This window comes from Panulirus ornatus, chromosome 12, assembly GCF_036320965.1.
Source record: "Panulirus ornatus isolate Po-2019 chromosome 12, ASM3632096v1, whole genome shotgun sequence".
Lineage (NCBI taxonomy): Eukaryota > Metazoa > Arthropoda > Malacostraca > Decapoda > Palinuridae > Panulirus > Panulirus ornatus.
In genome coordinates, this window is record NC_092235.1 from 30939354 (window position 1) to 30963905 (window position 24552).

The window sequence follows — 24552 nt, forward strand, 5'->3', positions numbered from 1 at the left end:
TGAAAAAGTACTGTCTGATGTATATTTAGATTTCCAAAAGACTTTTGATCAAGTTCCTCACCAGCAGTGTGATTTCAGAAGTGGTAGAGGATGTGTGGATCAGGTGTTTGCTTTGAAGAATGTATGTGAGAAATACATAGAAAAACAGATGGATTTGTATGTAGCATTTATGGATCTGGAGAAGGCTTTTGATAAGAGTTGATAGAGATGCTCTGTGGAAGGTATTAAGATTATATGGTGTGGGAGGTAAGTTGCTGGAAGATGTGAAGAAAAGTTTTTATCAAGGATGTAAGGCATGTGTACGAGTAGGAAGAGAGGAAAGTGATTGGTTCCCAGTGAATGTTGGTTTGTGGTAGGGGTGCGTGATGTCTCCAGGGTTGTTTAATTTGTTTATGGATAGGGTGGTTAGGGAGGTGAATGCAAGAGTTTTGAAGAGTGAGGCAAGTATGCAGTCTGTTGTGGATGAGATGGCTTGGGAAGTGAGATAGTTGTTCTTTGCTGATGATACAGTGCTGGTGGCTGATTTGGGTGAGAAACTGCTGAGGCTGGTGACTGAGTTTGGTAAAGTGTGTGAAAGAAAAAACTGAGAGTAAATGTGAATAAGAGCAAGGTTATTAGGTACAGTAGGGTTGAGGAACAAGTCAATTGGGAGGTAGGTTTGAATGGAGAAAAACTCGAGGAAGTTAAGTGTTTTAGATGTCTGGGAGTGGATTTGACAGCAGATGGAACCATGGAAGCGGAAGTGAAGCATAGGGTGGGGGAGGGTGCGAAAGTTCTGGGAGTGTTGAAGAATGTGTGGAAGTCGAGAATGTTATCTTGGAAAGAAAAAATGGGTATGTTTGAAGGAATAGTGGTTCCAACAATGTTATATGGTTGCGAGGCATGGGCTATAGATAGAGTTGTGTGGAGAAGGGTGGATGTGCTGGAAATGAGATGTTTGAGGACAATATGTGGTGTGAGGTGGTTTGATCGAGTAAGTAATGAAAGGGTAAGAGAGATGTGTGGTAATAAAAAGAGTGTGGTTGAGAGAGCAGAAGAGGGTGTTTTGAAATGGTTTGGTCACACTGTACCATCACACTGTATCATCAGCGAACAACAACTGACTCACTTCCCAAGCTCTATCATCCACAACAGACTGCATACGTGCCCCTCTTTCCAAAACTCTTGCATTCACCTCCCTAACAACCCCATCCATAAACAAATTAAACAACCATGGAGACATCACGCACCCCTGCCACAAACCAACATTCACTGAGAACCAATCACTTTCCTCTCTTCCTAACATACACATGCCTTACATCCTTGATAAAAACTTTTCACTGCTTCTAACAACTTGCCTCCCACACCATATATTCTTAATACCTTCCACAGAGCATCTCTATCAACACTATCATATGCCTTCTCCAGATCCATAAATGCTTCATACAAATCCATTTGCTTTTCTAAGTATTTCTCACATACATTCTTCAAAGCAAACACCTGATTCACACATCCTCTACCACTTCTGAAACCACACTGCTCTTCCCCAATCTGATGCTCGGTACATGCCTTTACCCTCTCAGTCAATACCCTCCCATATAATTTCCCAGGAATACTCAACAAACTTATACCTCTGTAATTTGAGCACTCACTTGTATCCCCTTTGCCTTTGTACAATGGCACTATGCAAGCATTCTGCCAATCCTCAGGCACCTCACCATGAGTCATACATACATTAAATAACCTTACCAACCAGTCAACAGCACAGTCACCCCCTTTTTTAATAAATTCCACTGCAGTACCATCCAAACTTGCTGCCTTGCCGACTTTCATCTTCCGCAAAGCTTTTACTACCTCTTCTCTGTTTACCCAATCATTTTCCCTAACCCTCTCACTTTGCACACCACCTCGACCAAAACACCCGATATCTGCCACTCTATCATCAAACGCATTCAACAAACCATCAAAATACTCACTCCCATCTCCTCACATCACCACTACTTGTTATCACCTCCCCACATGCCCCCTTCACTGATGTTCCCATTTGATCCCTTGTCCTGTGCACTTTATTTACCTCCTTCCAAAACATCTTTTTATTCTCCCTAAAATTTAATGATACTCTTTCACCCCAACTCTCATTTGCCCTATTTTTCACCTCTTGGTATGGTTACGTGGAGAGAATGAGTGAGGAAAGAATGACAAAGAGGATATATGTGTCAGAGGTGGAGGGAATGAGGAGAAGTGGGAGACCAAATTGGAGGTGGAAAGATGGATTGAAAAAGATTTTGAGTGATGGGGGCCTGAACATGTAGGAGGGTGAAAGGCGTGCAAGGAATGGAGTGAATTGGAACAATGTGGTATACCAGGGTCGACGTGCTGTCAATGGATTGAACCAGGGTATGTGAAGCCTATGGTGTAAACCATGGAAAGTTTTGTGGGACCTGGATGTGGAAAGGAAGCTGTGGTTTGAGTGCATTACACATGACAGCTAGAGACTGAGTGAGAACGAATGTGGCCTTTCTTGTCTTTTTTCTTAGCGCTACCCCAGAGGGGGATGCTATTTCATGTTTGGCAGGGTGGCGACCGGAGTGGATGAAGGCAGCAAGTATGAATATGTACATTTTTTTTTTTTTTTTCATACTTTGTCGCTCTCTCCCGCGTTTGCGAGGTAGCGCAAGGAAACAGACGAAAGAAATGGCCCAACACCCCCCCCCATACACATGTATATACATACGTCCACACACGCAAATATACATACCTACACAACTTTCCATGGTTTACCCCAGACGCTTCACATGCCTTGATTCAATCCACTGACAGCACGTCAACCCCGGTATACCACATCGCTCCAATTCACTCTATTCCTTGCCCTCCTTTCACCCTCCTGCATGTTCAGGCCCCGATCACACAAAATCTTTTTCACTCCATCTTTCCACCTCCAATTTGGTCTCCCTCTTCTCCTTGTTCCCTCCACCTCCGACACATATATCCTCTTGGTCAATCTTTCCTCACTCATTCTCTCCATGTGCCCAGACCACTTCAAAACACCCTCTTCTGCTCTCTCAACTACGCTCTTTTTATTTCCACACATCTCTCTTACCCTTACGTTACTCACTCGATCAAACCACCTCACACCACACATTGTCCTCAAACATCTCATTTCCAGCACATCCATCCTCCTGCGCACAACTCTATCCATAGCCCACGCCTCGCAACCATACAACATTGTTGGAACCACTATTCCTTCAAACATACCCATTTTTGCTTTCCGAGATAATGTTCTCGACTTCCACACATTCTTCAAGGCCCCCAGAATTTTCGCCCCTCCCCCACCCTATGATCCACTTCCGCTTCCATGGTTCCATCTGCTGCCAGATCCACTCCCAGATATCTAAAACACTTCACTTCCTCCAGTTTTTCTCCATTCAAACTCACCTCCCAATTGACTTGACCCTCAACCCTACTGTACCTAGTAACCTTGCTCTTATTCACATTTACTCTTAACTTTCTTCTTCCACACACTTTACCAAACTCAGTCACCAGCTTCTGTAGTTTGATCGAGTGAGTAACGTAAGGGTAAGAGAGATGTGTGGAAATAAAAAGAGCGTAGTTGAGAGAGATAGGGGAGAAAGAATACTTCCCACGTATTCCCTGCGTGTCGTAGAAGGCGACTAAAAGGGAAGGGAGCGGGGGGCTGGAAATCCTCCCCTCTCGTTTTTTTTTTTTTAATTTTCCAAAAGAAGGAACAGGGAAGAGGGCCAGGTGAGGATATTCCCTCAAAGGCCCAGTCCTCTGTTCTTAACGCTACCTCGCTATCGCGGGAAATGGCGAATAGTATGAAAAAAAAAAAAAAAAAAAAAAATATATATATATATATATATATATATGTATATATATATATATATATATATATATATATATATTTTTTTTTTTTTTTAATAATTTGTCGCTGTCTCCCGCGTTTGCGAGGTAGCGCAAGGAAACAGACGAAAGAAATGGCCCAACCCCCCCCCCCCCCATACACATGTATATACATACATCCACACACGCAAATATACATACCTACACAACTTTCCATGGTTTACCCCAGACGCTTCACATGCCTTGATTCAATCCACTGACAGCACGTCAACCCCGGTATACCACATCGCTCCAATTCACTCTATTCCTTGCCCTCCTTTCACCCTCCTGCATGTTCAGGCCCCAATCACACAAAATCTTTTTCACTCCATCTTTCCACCTCCAATTTGGTCTCCCTCTTCTCCTCGTTCCCTCTACCTCCGCCACATATATCCTCTTGGTCAATCTTTCCTCACTCATTCTCTCCATGTGCCCAGACCACTTCAAAACACCCTCTTCTGCTCTCTCAACCACGCTCTTTCTATTTCCACACATCTCTCTTACCCTTACGTTACTCACTCGATCAAACCACCTCACACCACACATTGTCCTCAAACATCTCATTTCCAGCACATCCATCCTCCTGCGCACAACTCTATCCATAGCCCACGCCTCGCAACCATACAACATTGTTGGAACCACTATTCCTTCAAACATACCCATTTTTGCTTTCCTAGATAATGTTCTCGACTTCCACACATTCTTCAAGGCCCCCGGAATTTTCGCCCCCTCCCCCACCCTATGATCCACTTCCGCTTCCATGGTTCCATCCGCTGCCAGATCCACTCCCAGATATCTAAAACACTTCACTTCCTCCAGTTTTTCTCCATTCAAACTCACCTCCCAATTGACTTGACCCTCAACCCTACTGTACCTAATAACCTTGCTCTTATTCACATTTACTCTTAACTTTCTTCTTCCACACACTTTACCAAACTCAGTCACCAGCTTCTGCAGTTTCTCACATGAATCAGCCACCAGCGCTGTATCATCAGCGAACAACAACTGACTCACTTCCCAAGCTCTCTCATCCCCAACAGACTTCATACTTGCCCCTCTTTCCAAAACTCTTGCATTTACCTCCCTAACAACCCCATCCATAAACAAATTAAACAACCATGGAGACATCACACACCCCTGCCGCAGACCTACATTCACTGAGAACCAATCACTTTCCTCTCTTCCTACATGTACACATGCCTTACATCCTCGATAAAAACTTTTCACTGCTTCTAACAACTTTCCTCCCACACCATATATTCTTAATACCTTCCACAGAGCATCTCTATCAACTCTATCATATGCCTTCTCCAGATCCATAAATGCTACATACAAATCCATTTGCTTTTCTAAGTATTTCTCACATACATTCTTCAAAGCAAACACCTGATCCACACATCCTCTACCACTTCTGAAACCACACTGCTCTTCCCCAATCTGATGCTCTGTACATGCCTTCACCCTCTCAATCAATACCCTCCCATATAATTTACCAGGAATACTCAACAAACTTATACCTCTGTAATTTGAGCACTCACTCTTATCCCCTTTGCCTTTGTACAATGGCACTATGCACGCATTCCGCCAATCCTCAGGCACCTCACCATGAGTCATACATACATTAAATAACCTTACCAACCAGTCAACAATACAGTCACCCCCTTTTTTAATAAATTCCACTGCAATACCATCCAAACCTGCTGCCTTGCCGGCTTTCATCTTCAGCAAAACTTTCACTACCTCTTCTCTGTTTACCAAATCATTTTCCCTAACCCTCTCACTTTGCACACCGCCTCGACCAAAACACCCTATATCTGCCACTCTATCATCAAACACATTCAACAAACCTTCAAAATACTCACTCCATCTCCTTCTCACATCACCACTACTTGTTATCACCTCCCCATTTGCGCCCTTCACTGAAGTTCCCATTTGCTCCCTTGTCTTACGCACTTTATTTACCTCCTTCCAGAACATCTTTTTATTCTCCCTAAAATTTAATGATACTCTCTCACCCCAACTCTCATTTGCCCTTTTTTTCACCTCTTGCACCTTTCTCTTGACCTCCTGTCTCTTTCTTTTATACATCTCCCACTCAATTGCATTTTTTCCCTGCAAAAATCGTCCAAATGCCTCTCTCTTCTCTTTCACTAATACTCTTACTTCTTCATCCCACCACTCACTACCCTTTCTAATCAACCCACCTCCCACTCTTCTCATGCCACAAGCATCTTTTGCGCAATCCATCACTGATTCCCTAAATACATCCCATTCCTCCCCCACTCCCCTTACTTCCATTGTTCTCACCTTTTTCCATTCTGTACTCAGTCTCTCCTGGTACTTCCTCACACAGGTCTCCTTCCCAAGCTCACTTACTCTCACCACCCCTCTCGCTTTTTTTTTTAATTTTCCAAAAGAGGGAATAGAGAAGGGGGCCAGGTGAGGATTTTCCCTCAAAGGCCCAGTCCTCTGTTCTCAACGCTACCTTGCTAATGTGGGAAATGGTGAATAGTATGAAAGAAAGAAAGAAATATATATATATATGTATGTATGTACTCAGTCTCTCCTGGTACTTCCTCACACAAGTCTCCTTCCCAAGCTCACTTACTCTCACCACCCTCTTCACCCCAACATTCACTCTTTTTTTCTGAAAACCCATACAAATCTTCACCTTAGCCTCCACAAGATAATGATCAGACATCCCTCCAGTTGCACCTCTCAGCACATTAACATCCAAAAGTCTCTCTTTCGCGCGCCTGTCAATTAACACGTAATCCAATAACGCTCTCTGGCCATCTCTCCTACTTACATAAGTATACTTATGTATATCTCGCTTTTTAAACCAGGTATTCCCAATCATCAGTCCTTTTTCAGCACACAAATCTACAAGCTCTTCACCATTTCCATTTACAACACTGAACACCCCATGTATACCAATTTTTCCCTCAACTGCCACATTACTCACCTTTGCTGATGATACAGCGCTGGTGGCTGATTCATGTGAGTAACTGCAGAAGCTGGTGACTGAGTTTGGTAAAGTGTGTGAAAGAAGAAAGTTAAGAGTAAATGTGAATAAGAGCAAGGTTATTAGGTACAGTAGGGTTGAGGGTCAAGTCAATTGGGAGGTGAGTTTGAATGGAGAAAAACTGGAGGAAGTGAAGTGTTTTAGATATCTGGGAGTGGATCTGGCAGCGGATGGAACCATGGAAGCGGAAGTGGATCATAGGGTGGGAGAGGGGGCGAAAATTCTGGGAGCCTTGAAGAATGTGTGGAAGTCGAGAACATTATCTCGGAAAGCAAAAATGGGTATGTTTGAAGGAATAGTGGTTCCAACAATGTTGTATGGTTGCGAGGCGTGGGCTATGGATAGAGTTGTGCGCAGGAGGATGGATGTGCTGGAAATGAGATGTTTGAGGACAATGTGTGGTGTGAGGTGGTTTGATCGAGTAAGTAACGTAAGGGTAAGAGAGATATGTGGAAATAAAAAGAGCGTGGTTGAGAGAGCAGAAGAGGGTGTTTTGAAATGGTTTGGGCACATGGAGAGAATGAGTGAGGAAAGATTGACCAAGAGGATATATGTGTCGGAGGTGGAGGGAATGAGGAGAAGAGGGAGACCAAATTGGAGGTGGAAAGATGGAGTGAAAAAGATTTTGTGTGATCGGGGCCTGAACATGCAGGAGGGTGAAAGGAGGGCAAGGAATAGAGTGAATTGGAGCGATGTGGTATACCGGGGTTGACGTGCTGTCAGTGGATTGAATCGGGGCATGTGAAGCGTCTGGGGTAAACCATGGAAAGCTGTGTAGGTATGTATATTTGCGTGTGTGGACGTGTGTATATGCATGTGTATGGGGGTGGGTTGGGCCATTTCTTTCGTCTGTTTCCTTGCACTACCTCGCAAATGCGGGAGACAGCGACAAAGCAAAAAAAAAAAAAAAAAAAAAAAGTATGTATGTGGTGACTGAGTTTGGTAAAGTGTGTGAAAGAAGAAAGTTAAGAGTAAATGTGAATAAGAGCAAGGTAATTAGGTACAGTAGGGTTGAGGATCAAGTCAATTGGGAGGTAAGTTTGAATGGAGAAAAACTGGAGGAAGTAAAGTGTTTTAGATATCTGGGAGTGGATCTGGCAGCGGATGGAACCATGGAAGCGGAAGTGGATCATAGGGTGGGGGAGGGGGCAAAAATCCTGGGAGCCTTGAAGAATGTGTGGAAGTCGAGAACATTATCTCGGAAAGCAAAAATGGGTATGTTTGAAGGAATAGTGGTTCCAACAATGTTGTATGGTTGCGAGGCGTGGGCTATGGATAGAGTTGTGCGCAGGAGGATGGATGTGCTGGAAATGTGATGTTTGAGGACAATGTGTGGTGTTAGGTGGTTTGATCGAGTGAGTAATGTAAGGGTAAGAGAGATGTGTGGAAATAAAAAGAGCGTGGTTGAGAGAGCAGAAGAGGGTGTTTTGAAATGGTTTGGGCTCATTGGGCACCTGTATTATACACGTAGCCTGATGGTAGTTTATACAATATTTTCAATTGTTTTGTTCATGAAACAAAGTTTGTGTAACAGTGAACCATCAGAAAGCTAAGGTGTCACAACCTCAGCTGTCCATGTAGACAGTCTGTGGTTGTTTGGTATCACCTTCATTCCTGATTCTGAATTTGTATGCTACTGATAAGCAGTCATTTTCTTACACTTATTTACACATAAGTACTTAGCAGTAAAAAATGTGAAACGTTGATATAATACAATGAAAAAATAATTTGTTTAGGGTAACTAAGCAGCAGAGTAGCATCAACAGAATACCTGTATCAGCTGTTGAACAATAACAGCAACAGACAACTGCAGGTTTTCAGTTTCCACCATCGATGCTGTGTTTTGATTTGAAGGCTGTAGTACACTGTATTTTATATTTTTGGTATTATTTGAGATTTAAAAACAAATAAGCATTTCATTTATGATAATTACAGGTAGCTGTAAATGTAATGAAGACTGAGAAAAATTTCAGTAATGCAATAATGTTGCTGGTCATGTTACACTCAAACATGGCATTTTAGGTTGAGATGAAATTCAGATTTCTCATGAAAATAATGTTTTGCACTTAGCAAAAAAAAATTTGATCTCATATTACAATAGAAGATAAATGCAGCAACAAATACTAGAACTACATATGGCCTGAGAAACTTGAGGGGGAGGGTACATCACTGTTGACATCATCTGAGAAGGAAAGTTAGAAGTTGAGGAATCACAAAGTGAGTCTTCTCTGGATAAGGAGGCATTCTGCTGGATGGCTTTTTAAAAGTTTCCTTCAAAGTCATCTGCCTCATTAACAATGATTTTTGTCTCTCTGACTATAAACTGACATGATTTCTTGTTCTGTTATGAATGCATGCTGCTTCAGTAAGTCTGTCACACATTTTCACCATGTTGTCTATAGGCACTTTTTCTACATCATTAACAAAGTCATCTTCATGGTCTCTATTATCACGTTCACCTTGATTCAGAACCATTCCATCTATTTCACTGTTACCCATAGGGTATCTGCAGGCTTTTTTGACATTTTTAACAATATCTTTGTACCACAGCACAGAGAATAAGCATAAAAACAGTGAGTAATGAAAGTAGGTCTGGTGGTGGTAATAGCTTGTGGCAAACTGGTGTCAACAGTGTCAGAGCCCAGCATGGGCAAGTGAGGCCGGGTGTGGAATTTTTCACTTCTAACATCATGTCGCCACTCAAAAAGTTTTGGATTTTGGAGCATTTTGGATTAGGGATGATCAACCTTTATTGTAAAGGAGTGATGCTATTTTAACCCTTAAAATGGTCTGCTTTCCCAGGAAATAAAAAAGTACGTGAAAAGAAGGAGAAAAAAGAGAAAAAATCTAAAGATGTACCGCAAGCTCTGGCAACATCTGTACCTCCAACTGTTGGTCCAAACAGTACTGCAGTAAGTGGAACAAGTGGAGGTGGTGCAGACTTATCCTTCCCAGGCCAGATGGTCCCTGCATCTGTACCCATAATATCTCCACCACCAGACACACCAAAGTCCAGCAAAAAGCAAGAAATCAAGAGCACTGGCCTGCTCACAGAGACAGTTGGGCCTATTGGCCACTTTGTGGTCAGTACATACCTGAGTCTTATCTGGCACAGTAATGTAGTACTCTTGGATATTCATTGCATGTGTTATTTTGCTTATATTGAATAACATGACATGTGACTTTTAACTGTTTATTTTGTAATGCATAATGCCTTTTACTAGGAAATAGATAATACAGCATATGTTCTTCTGTTGTACAGGTTTAAAAGCATATATGTTTAGCTATTTTTTTTTTTTTTGCTGTCTCCCGCGTTTGCGAGGTAGCCCAAGGAAACAGACGAAAGAAATGGCCCAACCCACCCCCATACACATGTATATACATACGTCCACACACGCAAAATATACATACCTACACAGCTTTCCATGGTTTACCCCAGACGCTTCACATGCCTTGATTCAATCCACTGACAGCACGTCAACCCCGGTATACCACATCGCTCCAATTCACTCTATTCCTTGCCCTCCTTTCACCCTCCTGCATGTTCAGGCCCCGATCACACAAAATCTTTTTCACTCCATTTTTCCACCTCCAATTTGGGAAGTGAGTCAGTTGTTGTTCGCTGATGATACAGCGCTGGTGGCTGATTCATGTGAGAAACTGCAGAAGCTGGTGGAGTTTGGTAAAGTGTGTGAAAGAAGAAAGTTAAGAGTAAATGTGAATAAGAGCAAGGTTATTAGGTGCAGTAGGGTTGAGGGTCAAGGCAATTGGGAGGTAAGTTTGAATGGAGAAAAACTGGAGGAAGTAAAGTGTTTTAGATATCTGGGAGTGGATCTGGCAGCAGATGGAACCATGGAAGTGGAAGTGGATCATAGAGTGGGGGAGGGGGCGAAAATCCTGGGAGCCTTGAAGAATGTGTGGAAGTCGAGAACATTATCTCAGAAAGCAAAAATGGGTATGTTTGAAGGAATAGTGGTTCCAACAATGTTGTATGGTTGCAAGGCGTGGGCTATGGATAGAGTTGTGCGCAGGAGGGTGGATGTGCTGGAAATGAGATGTTTGAGGACAATGTGTGGTGTGAGGTGGTTTGATCGAGTAAGTAACGTAAGGGTAAGAGAGATGTGTGGAAATAAAAAGTGCGTGGTTGAGAGAGCAGAAGAGGGTGTTTTGAAATGGTTTAGGCACATGGAGAGAATGAGTGAGGAAAGATTGACCAAGAGGATATATGTGTCGGAGGTAGAGGGAACGAAGAGAAGTGGGAGACCAAATTGGAGGTGGAAAGATGGAGTGAAAAAGATTTTGTGTGACCGGGGCCTGAACATGCAGGAGGGCGAAAGGAGGGCAAGGAATAGAGTGAATTGGATCGATGTGGTATACCAGGGTTGACGTGCTGTCAGTGGATTGAATCAGGGCATGTGAAGCGTCTGGGGTAAACCATGGAAAGCTGTGTAGGTATGTATATTTGCGTGTGTGGACGTGTATGTATATACATGTGTATTGGGATGGGTTGAGCCATTTCTTTCGTCTGTTTCCTTGCGCTACCTCGCAAACCCGGGAGACCGACAAAGCAAAAAAAAAAAAAAAAAAAAAAAAAAAATGTTTAGCTATGTTTTATGTAACTACTTTTATTTTTCTTTTTATTTCATGTTATGTTTTATTATGTTTTATTGTGTTTTATGTTAGTGTATCTGGTGTTTGCTATAAAGTGATGTATATTACTGCAGTGGATATTGTACAGTGTATATTTTTATTATTATACAACCCCAGGATCCCTCTCTTGAGGCTCCTGCAGCTTTGAGGCTGTACTCCATGTAAGAGGACAAGACCCATTTCTCCATAGTTACAAACATTGTTTTACCCCTCATGCCCAAGCTGCAACAACCTGAGGACCCCTCTCATGGGGCTCCTGCAGCTTGGAGGCAGTACTTTAAGGCTGAGTACATCATCCATCACTCCATCATTACAAACATTGTTTTACCCCTTATGCCCAGGATTCAGCTGACACAATGAAAACACTGAACACGCTCCTCAATTATCCAGTGCTTTCCTCATAAACACAAACAAAACCATACAATAAACACGCTCCTCAATTGCCCAATGCTTTTCCTTCATAAACGCAAATAAAGCCACACAATAAACATGCTCCTCAATTGCCCACTGCTTTTCCCTCATAAATACAAATAAAACCACACAATAAACTCACTCTTCAATTGCCCAGTGCTTTTCCCTCATAAATACAAATAAAACCACACAATAAACTCACTCTTCAATTGCCCAATGCTTTTCCCTCATAAATACAAATAAAACCACACAATAAACACACACTTCAATTGCCCATTGCTTTTCCCTCATAAACACACACAAAACCACACAATAAACATGCTTCTCAATTACCCAGTGCTTTACCATCATAAACACATACAAAACCACAGAATAAACACACCCCTGTATTACTCAGTGCTTTTCCTTCTTACACACAAACAAAATTACACATTAAACATGCTCTTCGATTGCCCAGTGCTTTACCCTCATAAACACAAACAAAATTACACAATAAACACACTCCTCATTTGCTCAGTGCTTTCCCCTCATGAACATAAGCAACATCACACACTATACCCTCTCCTGAGTTGACTCATAAGCACAAACAACATTACCACACATATGACTTTTGGTCCCACCCACTGGATATGGCTGGCTTTGGTAGCCCCATAGAAAGGACCTCTGTTGGGGGAAGGCAAGTCTAGGTAAGGTATCAATATGTTTGGAGATGTATCTGAGAATGTGGCAGGAGGTCAAAAGGAAGATGCAATGACTGAAAAAGAGGGCAAATGAGGAATGATGTAAGGGAATGTTGGTAGACTTCGAGATCAAGAAAATGTTTTAGAAGCAGGTGAATAGCGTGAGAATATAACAAAGGAGAGGATCTTTGAGGATAGCAAACAGGGAGTTGGTACTAGACAGAGAAGAGGTACTGAAGAGTTGGAGTGAGTATTTTGAAGGAATGTTGATTGTGTAAGATGATAGGGAGGTTGAAGTGGATGTTTGGGATGAGGAAGTATAGGGAGTTAGAGAGACATGACAAATGGTTTGGTGAAAAGAGGTGGCAAAGCCTTATGTAAGGTGAAGTATGAAAAAGGGGCTGAAATGGATGGGATTGCATTTGGTTTTTCAATAATTGGGGTAACTTTATTTTCAATGTATTTATGACCAAAGGTGAGGTGAGGTGACAGAATGCCTCTACAGTGCCATTATGCAAAAGCAAGGACAATAAAAGTGGATACATGAATGTCAGAGATGTAAGTGTATTGAGTCACCAGATAAGTTATATGGAAGAGTGGTAACAGAGAGGGTAGTGGTATGCATAGAGCATCAGACAGGAGAGCAGTGTGGCTTCAGGAGTGGTAGTGGATGTATGGATGAATTTTTTTTTTTTTTTTTTTTTTTTTTTTTTTTTTTTTTTTTTGCCGCTGTCTCCCGCGTTTGCGAGGTAGCGCAAGGAAACAGACGAAAGAAATGGCCCAACCCACCCCCATACACATGTATATACATACGTCCACACATGCATATATACATACCTACACAGCTTTCCATGGTTTACCTCAGATGCTTCACATGCCCTGATTCAATCCACTGACAGCACGTCAACCCCGGTATACCACATCGTTCCAATTCACTCTATTCCTTGCCCTCCTTTCACCCTCCTGCATGTTCAGGCCCCGATCACACAAAATCTTTTTCACTCCATCTTCCACCTCCAATTTGGTCTCCCACTTCTCCTCGTTCCCTCCACCTCCGACACATATATCCTCTTGGTCAATCTTTCCTCACTCATTCTCTCCATGTGCCCAAACCATTTCAAAACACCCTCTTCTGCTCTCTCAACCACGCTCTTTTTATTTCCACACATCTCTCTTACCCTTACGTTACTTACTCGATCAAACCACCTCACACCACACATTGTCCTCAAACATCTCATTTCCAGCACATCCATCCTCCTGCGCACAACTCTATCCATAGCCCACGCCTCGCAACCATACAACATTGTTGGAACCACTATTCCTTCAAACATACCCATTTTTGCTTTCCGAGATAATGTTCTCTCGACTTCCACACATTCTTCAAGGCTCCCAGAATTTTTGCCCCCTCCCCCACCCTATGATCCACTTCCGCTTCCATGGTTCCATCCGCTGCCAGATCCACTCCCAGATATCTAAAACACTTTACTTCCTCCAGTTTTTCTCCATTCAAACTTACCTCCCAATTGACTTGACCTTCAACCCTACTGTACCTAATAACCTTGCTCTTATTCACATTTACTCTTAACTTTCTTCTTTCACACACTTTACCAAATCAGATTGGGGAAGAGCAGTGTGGTTTCAGAAGTGGTAGAGGATGTGTGGATCAGGTGCTTCACATGCCCTGATTCAATCCACTGACAGCACGTCAACCCCGGTATACCACATCGATCCAATTCACTCTATTCCTTGCCTGCCTTTCACCCTCCTGCATGTTCAGGCCTCGATCACTCAAAATCTTTTTCACTCCATCTTTCCACCTCCAATTTGGTCTCCCACTTCTCGTTCCCTCCACCACCGACACATATACCTTCTTGGTCAATCTTTCCTCACTCATTCTCTCCATGTGCCCAAACCATTTCAAAACACCCTCTTCTGTTCTCTCAACCACGCTCTTTTTATTTCCACTTGTGTGAGGAAGTACCATGAGAGACTGAGTACAGAATGGAAAAAGGTGAGAACAATGGAAGTAAGGGGAGTGGGGGAGGAATGGGATGTATTTAGGGAATCAGTGATGTATTGCGCAAAAGATGCTTGTGGCATGAGAAGCGTGGGAGGTGGGTTGATTAGAAAGGGTAGTGAGTGGTGGGATGAAGAAGTAAGATTATTAGTGAAAGAGAAGAGAGAGGCATTTGGACGATTTTTGCAGGGAAAAAATGCAATTGAGTGGGAGTTGTATAAAAGAAAGAGACAGGAGGTCAAGAGAAAGGTGCAAGAGGTGAAAAAGAGGGCAAATGAGAGTTGAGGTGAAAGAGTATCATTAAATTTTAGGAGGGAGAATAAAAAGATGTTCTGGAAGGAGGTAAATAAAGTGCGTAAGACAAGGGAGCAAATGGGAACTTCAGTGAAGGGCGCTAATGGGAGGTGATAACAAGTAGTGGTGATGTGAGAAGGAGATGGAGTGAGTATTTTGAAGGTTTGTTGAATGTGTTTGATGATAGAGTGGCAAATATAGGGTGTTTTGGTTGAGGTGGTGTGCAAAGTGAGAGGGTTAGGGAAAATGATTTGGTAAACAGAGAAGAGGTAGTAAAAGCTTTGCGGAAGATGAAAGCCGGCAAGGCAGAAGGTTTGGATGGTATTGCAGTGGAATCTATTAAAAAAGGGGGTGACTGTATTGTTGACTGGTTGGTAAGGTTATTTAATGTATGTATGACTCATGGTGAGGTGCCTGAGGATTGGCGGAATGCGTGCATAGTGCCATTGTACAAAGGCAAAGGGGATAAGAGTGAGTGCTCAAATTACAGAGGTATAAGTTTGTTGAGTATTCCTGGTAAATTATATGGGAGGGTATTGATTGAGAGGGTGAAGGCATGTACAGAGCATCGGATTGGGGAAGAGCAGTGTGGTTTCAGAAGTGGTAGAGGATGTGTGGATCAGGTGTTTGCTTTGAAGAATGTATGTGAGAAATACTTAGAAAAGCAAATGGATTTGTATGTAGCATTTATGGATCTGGAGAAGGCATATGATAGAGTTGATAGAGATGCTCTGTGGAAGGTATTAAGAATATGTGGTGTGGGAGGCATGTTGTTAGAAGCAGTGAAAAGTTTTTATCGAGGATGTAAGGCATGTGTACGTGTAGGAAGAGAGGAAAGTGATTGGTTCTCAGTGAATGTAGGTTTGCGGCAGGGGTGTGTGATGTCTTCATGGTTGTTTAATTTGTTTATGGATGGGGTTGTTAGGGAGGTGAATGCAAGAGTTTTGGAAAGAGGGGCAAGTATGAAGTCTGTTGTGGATGAGAGAGAGCTTGGGAAGTGAGTCAGTTGTTGTTCGCTGATGATACAGCGCTGGTGGCTGATTCATGTGAGAAACTGCAGAAGCTGGTGACTGAGTTTGGTAAAGTGTTTGAAAGAAGAAAGTTAGGAGTAAATGTGAATAAGAGCAAGGTTATTAGGTACAGTAGGGTTGAGGGTCAAGTCAATTGGGAGATAAGTTTGAATGGAGAAAAACTGGAGGAAGTAAAGTGTTTTAGATATCTGGGAGTGGATCTGGCAGCGGATGGAACCATGGAAGCGGAAGTGAATCATAGGGTGGGGGAGGGGGCGAAAATCCTGGGAGCCTTGAAGAATGTGTGGAAGTCGAGAACATTATCTCGGAAAGCAAAAATGGGTATGTTTGAAGGAATAGTGGTTCCAACAATGTTGTATGGTTGCGAGGCGTGGGCTATGGATAGAGTTGTGCGCAGGAGGGTGGATGTGCTGGAAATGAGATGTTTGAGGACAATGTGTGGTGTGAGGTGGTTTGATCGAGTAAGTAATGTAAGGGTAAGAGAGATGTGTGGAAATAAAAAGAGCGTGGTTGAGAGAGCAGAAGAGGGTGTTTTGAAATGGTTTGGGCACATGGAGAGAATGAGTGAGGAAAGATTGACCAAGAAGATATATGTGTCGGAGGTGGAGGGAACAAGGAGAAGAGGGAGACCAAATTGGAGGTGGAAGGATGGAGTGAAAAGGATTTTGTGTGATCGGGGCCTGAACATGCAGGAGGGTGAAAGGAGGGCAAGGAATAGAGTGAATTGGAGCGATGTGGTATACCGGGGTTGACGTGCTGTCAGTGGATTGAATCGGGGCATGTGAAGCCTCTGGGGTAAACCATGGAAAGCTGTGTAGGTATGTATATTTGCGTGTGTGGACGTATGTACATACATGTGTATGGGGGGGGGTTGGGCCATTTCTTTCGTCTGTTTCCTTGCGCTACCTCGCAAATGCGGGAGACAGCGACAAAGTATAATAAAAAAATGAATAAAAAAAATATATATATATATATATATATATATATATATATATATATATATATATATATATATATATATATTTATTTGCTTTGTTGCTGTCTCCCGCGTTAGTGAGGCAGCGCAAGGAAACAGATGAAAGAATAGCCCAACCCACCCACATACACATGTATATACATAAATGTCCACACACACAAATATACATACCTATACATCTCAACGTATACATATATATACACACACAGACATATACATATATACACATGTACATAATTCATACTGTCTGCCTTTATTCATTCCCATCGCCACCTCGCCACACATGGAATAACAACCCCCTACCCCCTCATGTGTGCGAGGTAGCGCTAGGGAAAGACAACAAAGGCCACATTCGTTTACACTCAGTCTCTAGCTGTCATGTAATAATGCACCGAAACCACAGTTCCCTTTCCACATCCAGGCCCCACACAACTTTCCATGGTTTACCCCAGATGCTTCACATGCCCTGGTTCAATCCATTGACAGCATGTCGACCCCAGTATACCACATCGTTCCAATTCACTCTATTCTTGCACACCTTTCACCCTCCTGCATGTTCATACCCCGATCACTCAAAATTTTTTTTCACTCCATCTTTCCACCTCCAGTTTGGTCTCCCACTTCTCCTTGTTCCCTCCACCTCTGACATATATATCCTTTGTCAATCTTTCCTCCCTCATTCTCTCCATGTGACCAAACCACTTCAAAACACCCTCTTCTGCTCTCTCAACCACACTTTTTATTTCCACACATCTCTCTTACCCTTACATTACTTACTCGATTAAACCACCTCACACCACATATTGTCCTCAGACATCTCATTTCCAGCACATCCACCCTCCTACGCACAACTCTGTCCATAGCCCACGCCTCGCAACCATACAACATTGTTGGAACTACTATTCCTTCAAACATACCCATTTTTGCTTTCCGAGATAATGTTTTCGCCCCCTCCCCTACCCTATGATTCACTTCCGCTTCCATGGTTCCATCCGCTGCCAGATCCACTCCCTGATATCTAAAACTCTTCAATTCCTCCAGTTTTTCTCCATTCAAACTTACCTCCCAGTTGACTTGACCCTCCACCCTACTGTACCTAATAACCTTGCTCGTATTCACATTTACTCTTAACTTTCTTCTTCCACACACTTTACCAAACTCAGTCACCAGCTTCTGCAGTTTCTCAGATGAATCAGCCACCAGCGCTGTATCATCAGCGAACAACAACTGACTCACTTCCCAAGCTCTCTCATCCACAATAGACTGCATACTTGCCCCTCTTTCCAAAACTCTTGCATTCACCTCCCTAACAACCCCATCCATAAACAAATTAAACAACTATGGAGACATCACACACCCCTGCCGCAAACCTACATTCACTGAGAACCAATCACTTTCCTCTCTTCCTACACGTACACATGCCTTACATCCTCTATAAAAACTTTTCACTGCACCTAAAAACTTGCCTCCCACACCATATATTCTTAATACCTTCCACAGAGCATATCTATCAACTCTATCATATGCCTTCTCCAGATCCATAAATGCTACATACAAATCCATTTGCTTTTCTAAGTATTTCTCACATACATTCCTCAAAGCAAACACCTGATCCACACATCCTCTACCACTTCTGCAACCACACTGCTCTTCCCCAATCTGATGCTCTGTGCATGCCTTCACCCTCTCAATCAATACCCTCCCATATAATTTACCAGGAATACTCAACAAACTTATACCTCTGTAATTTGAGCACTCACTCTTATCCCCTTTGCCTTTGTACAGTGGCACTATGCAAGTATTCCGCCAATCCTCTGGCACCTCACCATGAATCATACATACATTAAATAACCTTACCAACCAGTCAACGATACAGTTACTCCCTTTTTTAATAGATTCCACTGCAATACCATCCAAACCTGCTGCCTTGCCGACTTTCATCTTCCGCAAAGCTTTTACTACCTCTTCTCTGTTTACCAAATCATTTTCCCTAACCCTCTCACTTTGCACACCACCTCGACCAAAACACCCTATATCTGCCATTCTATCATCAAACACATTCAACAAACCTTCAAAATACTCACTCCATCTCCTTCTCACATCACCACTACATGTTATCACCTCCCCATTAGCCCCCTTCACTGAAGTTCCCATTTGCTCCCTTGTCTTATGCACTTTATTTACCTCTTTCCAGAACATCTTTTTATTCTCCCTAAAATTTAATGGTACTCTCTCACCCAAACTCTCATTTGCCCTCTTTTTTACCTCTTGCACCTTTCTCTTGACCTCCTGTCTCTTTCTTTTATACCTCTCCCACTCATTTGCATTTTTTCCCTGCAAAAATCGTCCAAATGCCTCTCTTTTCTCTTTCACTAATAATCTTACTTCTTCATCGCACCACTCACTACCCTTTCTAATCAACCCACCTCCCACGCTTCTCATGCCACAAGCATCTTTTGTGCAAGCCATCACTGCTTCCCTAAATACATTCCATTCCTCCCCCTCTCCCCTTACCTCCTTTGTTCTCACCTTTTTCCATTCTGTACTCAGTCTCTCCTGGTACTTCCTCACACAAGTCTCCTTCCCAAGCTCACTTACTCTCACCACCCTCTTCACCCCAACATTCTCTCTTCTTTTCTGAAAACCCCTACAAATCTTCACCTTCGCCTCCACAAGATGATGATCAGACATCCCTCCAGTTGCACCTCTCAGTACATTAACATCCAAAAGTCTCTCTTTCGCACGCCTGTCAATTAACATGTAATCCAATAATGCTCTCTGGCCATCTCTCCTACTTACATACGTATACTTATGTATATCTCGCTTTTTAAACCAGGTATTCCCAATCACCAGTCCTTTTTCAGCACATAAATCTACAAGCTCTTCACCATTTCCATTTACAACACTGAACACCCCATGTATACCAATTATTCCCTCAACTGCCACATTACTCACCTTTGCATTCAAATCACCCATCACTATAACCCAGTCTTGTGCATCAAAACCACTAACACACTCATTCTGCTGCTCCCAAAACACTTGCCTCTTATGATCTTTCTTCTCATGCCCAGGTGCATATGCACCAATAATCACCCATCTCTCTCCATCAACTTTCAGTTTTACCCATATTAATCGAGAATTTACTTTCTTACATTCTATCACATACTCCCACAACTCCTGTTTCAGGAGTAGTGCTACTCCTTCCCTTGCTCTTGTCCTCTCACTAACCCCTGACTTTACTCCCAAGACATTCCCAAACCACTCTTCCCCTTTATACTTGAGCTTCGTTTCACTCAGAGCCAAAACATCCAGGTTTCTTTCCTCAAACATACTACCTATCTCTCCTTTTTTCACATCTTGGTTACATCCACACACATTTAGACACCCCAATCTGAGCCGACAAGGAGGATGAGCATTCCCCGCGTGACTCCTCCTTCTGTTTCCCATTTTAGAAAGATGAAATACAAGGAGGGGAGGATTTCTGGCCCCCCGCTCCCGTCCCCTTTAGTCACCTCCTACGACACGTGAGGAATGTGTGGGAAGTATTCTTTCTCTCCTATCCCCAGTGGAATTTATTTCTTATCAAAAAAAATGGGGTGACTGTGTTGTTGATTGGTTGGTAAAGATATTTAATGTATGTATGGACCATGGTGAAGTGCCTGAGGATTGGTGGAATGCATGCATAGTGTCATTGTACAAAGGCAAAGGGGACAAAGGTGATTGTTCAAATTACAGAGATATAAGTTTGTTGAGTATTCCTGGGAAATTATATGGGAGGGTATTGGTTGAGAGGGTCAAGGCACGTACAGAGCATCAGATTGGGCAAGAGCAGTGTGGTTTCAGAAGTGGTAGAGGATGTGTGGATCAGGTGTTTGCTTTGCAGAATGTATGTGAGAAATATTTAGAAAAATAGATGGATTTGTATGTAGCATATATGGATCTGGATATTGCATATGATAGGGTTGATAGAGATGCTTTGTGGAAGGTTTAAGAGTATATGTGATGGAGGTAAATTGCTAGAAACAGTGAAGTTTTTTTTTTATTAAGGATGTAATGGCATGTGTACAAATGGGAAGAGAGGAGAGTAATTGGTTCCCTGTGAATGTCAATTTGCGGCAGGGGTGTGTGATGTCCCCATGGTTGTTTGATTTGTTTATGGATGGGGTTGTTAGGGAGTTGAATGCAAGAGTTTTGGAGAGAGGGGTGAGTATGCACTCTGTTGGGGATGAGAGGGCCTGGAAAGTGAGTCAGTTATTGTTCACCATTGATACAGCTTTAGTGGCTGATTTGTGTGAGAAACTACAGAAGTTGGTGACTGACTTTGGAAAACTGTTTGAAAGGAGAAAGTTGAGAGTAGATGTGAATAAGAGCAAGGTATGGTTGAGGGACAAGTTAATTGGGATGTAAGTTTGAATGGAGGAAAATTGGAGGAAATGAAATCTTTTAGATATCTAGGAGTGGACTTTGCAGCAGATGGAACCATGGAAGCAGAAGTAAGGCATGGTGGGGGAGGGGGATGAAGGTTCTGGGAGCAATGAAGAATGTGTGGAAGGAGAGAGCGTTATCTCGCAGAGCAAAAATGGGTATGTTTGAATGAATGATAGTTTCAACAATGACATATTATTGCGAGGCATAGGCTATAGATAGGGTTGTATGGTGGTGGATGTGTTGGAAATAAAATGTTTGAGGATGATATGTGGTGTGAAGTGGTTTGATCGAGTAAATAATGAAAGGGTAAGAGAGATGTGTGGAAATAGAAAGAGTGTGTTTGAAAGAGCAGAAGGGGATGTATTGAAATGGTTTGGAGATGTGGAGAGAAGAGTGAGGAAAGATTGACAAAGAGGATATATGTGTCAGAGGTGGAGGGAAGAAGAAGTGGGAGACCAAATTGGAGGTGGAAGGATGGATTGAGAAAGATTTTGAGCTATCAGAGCCTGAATATACAAGAGGGCAAAAGGCATGCAAGGAATAGAGTGAATTGGAACGATGTGGTATACCAGGGTTGACGTGCTGTCAGTGGACTGAACCAGGGCATGTGAAGCATTTGGGGTAAACCAAGGATAGGTCTGTGGGGCCTGGATGTGGATAGGGAGCTGTTGTTTCTTTGCATTACACATTGTATGTCTGTGTGTGTGTGTGTATATATGTATGCATGTATATGTCGATATGTACATGCATGTATATGTGCGTATATGGCCGTTCATGTATATATGTGTATGTAGGTGGTTGGGTCCTCCTTCATCTGTTTCCTAGTGCAACCATGCTGACTTGAGAAATAGTGGATAAGTATGATAAATAAATAAAAAATGTATTCACACACATACACACACACACACACACACACATACACTTATACATATGTGCATGCATTCCTTACTTGTGATTTAATCTTGGCTGAGAGTGAACTTGACCATTTCACTGAACTCTTAATTCTGTCAGTGCTTCTCTCTTTATTAGTGCTAGTATAGAGAAATACATCACACAATAAGGTACACCATAAGCGTACTGGCAGATGATATGCAAATGCTTATCATGAATTGGTGTCATACCCACAATATGAGAAGCATATTGTGCTTTATGTCTTAACCATACCTTGTACATACTGAATTTTTGGTATTAAAGAAAATTATTTTTGATTTTTTCTAGTGAACTCATATAAAACAAGGAAGGGTAGTACCTGTCATTCATGTTGTTACCTCCTTCCTGGAGAGCACATTACTCATCTTCAGGTTCTCGTTTATTTTTTCATGATTTCTTTATTTCCATTATTCGGAGTGCATTTGTACACACCTTGCCCTCCTTGTATCCAGTAGTTTTTGGTAGATTCAGCAAGTTTTTTTTATAGAACCTTTTTTATTATAAATCAGTGAAGTTAATTTAGATGAATTATCTTCAGGATGATCAAGGTAATGAGGTATGGATTTGCCCCACATGTGGCAAACAAGATGATGGCTCTCCCATGATTGGCTGTGACACCTGCGACGACTGGTACCATTGGTTAGTCAGTCGTAATTATTTTGTTTTTATTTTCTGTTATCTAATATTTTTTGTTATTTAATTTGTGCACTTTTTTCTGTATTGGAGATAGAGATAAGAAACCTGACTTGCCATAGCGAGGTGCTGGGCACCATTGCTTAAGAGTGGAACCTAAAATTTTATTCTGATTAACCATTCTACAAAATGCTGAGACCTTCACCACTCATCTTTTCCTTTCGTAACTGACGTGTCATAGACACAAATGTAACTAAAACTTTACCATCTTGGATGAATGAAAAACAGTACGGTAAAACTACTGTTATCCAAAATGCTTAGGGGAATCAGCGGTTTTGGATGAAATTTTTTTCCAATTGTTTTTTTTTTTTATATATATTCAGTAATTAAGAAATTGTAATATTTTGAAATATTTTACATAGTTGTAAATATGTTACTTAGAGGAAATATTGATATATTTTCGTATACATCTTGGTGTAGCAGTTTGTGTCCTTGACCATGACACATTCATAGGCCGCTAAGGGTTGAGCACATAGATTTGAATCTTGGTTGTGATAGTCTGTCCACACTTAACCCAACTGTTCATCCTCCGCTAGGGTTTTGTTGATAAAATGGCTACCTGGCTCAGGCTAGGGTATGTATCTATGGTAGGGTTAATGAGATGACTTCGATTAGGGCTTTAATTGTCTGTGCCACATCAGCTAAAAAAAAAAGAAAAAAATCCTTTGTAAGTGTCCCCTTGGACTTCCTTTTAGCCAGCTTCTTGCACAACTCCACCTTCTTTTCAAGGCTTAAAACTTTCTTCTAATGATTTTTGTGAGACAAACATGTTTGAGGAGCTGTCAGGCAGTTGCTAATGACCCTTGAGAGGGGCCATTGTCTACTATGGTAATCTAAGGTGCATAAGATACACAGATTTGCAAGACCAGCACACAACACCGTGTCAGAAAGCACGTAAGAGATGGTAAACAGTTGCCAGTGCCACAAAACACTGGATAGAGAGTATGATAATCAAAATAGTAGGATAGGAGCATTAGTAAGAAGTAATAGATAGGAACACTAGGTAGGGAGCATTAAGTAGAAGAAGCAGGTTGGAACATTAGGCAGGGACACTCGATAGGCACATTAAGTAGTAGTTAGTAGGAACATAAAGTAGAGGTCTTAAGAAACACTGCTAGATTTACCCCCCTGCCAGTAGCCAGTTAAGGGTGACTCACAAAAGGCTAACAAGTGGGACTGGATTTCACCAGGTATGGATACTTTGCTCTGGTCACCCCTTAAGGGAGGGATTGGGTGTCAGAGATGTATATAAAGAGGTAGATATGTGTTTTTTAATACCCTTAATACTTTATGTCTAAAGTTAGGCAAATATTGTTTCAGCTGTAATTTGGATCCTCCTTTGTTTATTGCTGCTATGTTTGCCATTTAGTGTATATCTGCTGTGCTTAATTGGTCTGTGATTTGCCTCAAATGCATTATTAGAGGTTTTGGTGTTTCATTTGTCATATTTAGGAAAGTTGCTGGAATTCCAGATGGCTCTGGGGCTGTTTTCTTTAAGTTGACCATTTGCTTTGATTGTTATGTCACTTCCTAATAAG

The 24552-nt window shown here is 42.1% G+C and overlaps 1 protein-coding gene across 2 annotated transcripts in view; it reads left to right on the top strand.

Moving 5' to 3' along the window:
• Taf3 (TBP-associated factor 3) overlaps positions 1-24552 on the top strand; it is a 67389-nt gene that overhangs the window by 35962 nt on the left and 6875 nt on the right. For both annotated transcript variants that reach the window (XM_071667768.1, XM_071667769.1), the window contains 2 exons: positions 9707-9987; positions 22860-22960. In XM_071667768.1, coding sequence (XP_071523869.1) covers positions 9707-9987; positions 22860-22960 — 382 coding nt within the window. The remainder of the gene's footprint in view (positions 1-9706; positions 9988-22859; positions 22961-24552) is intronic.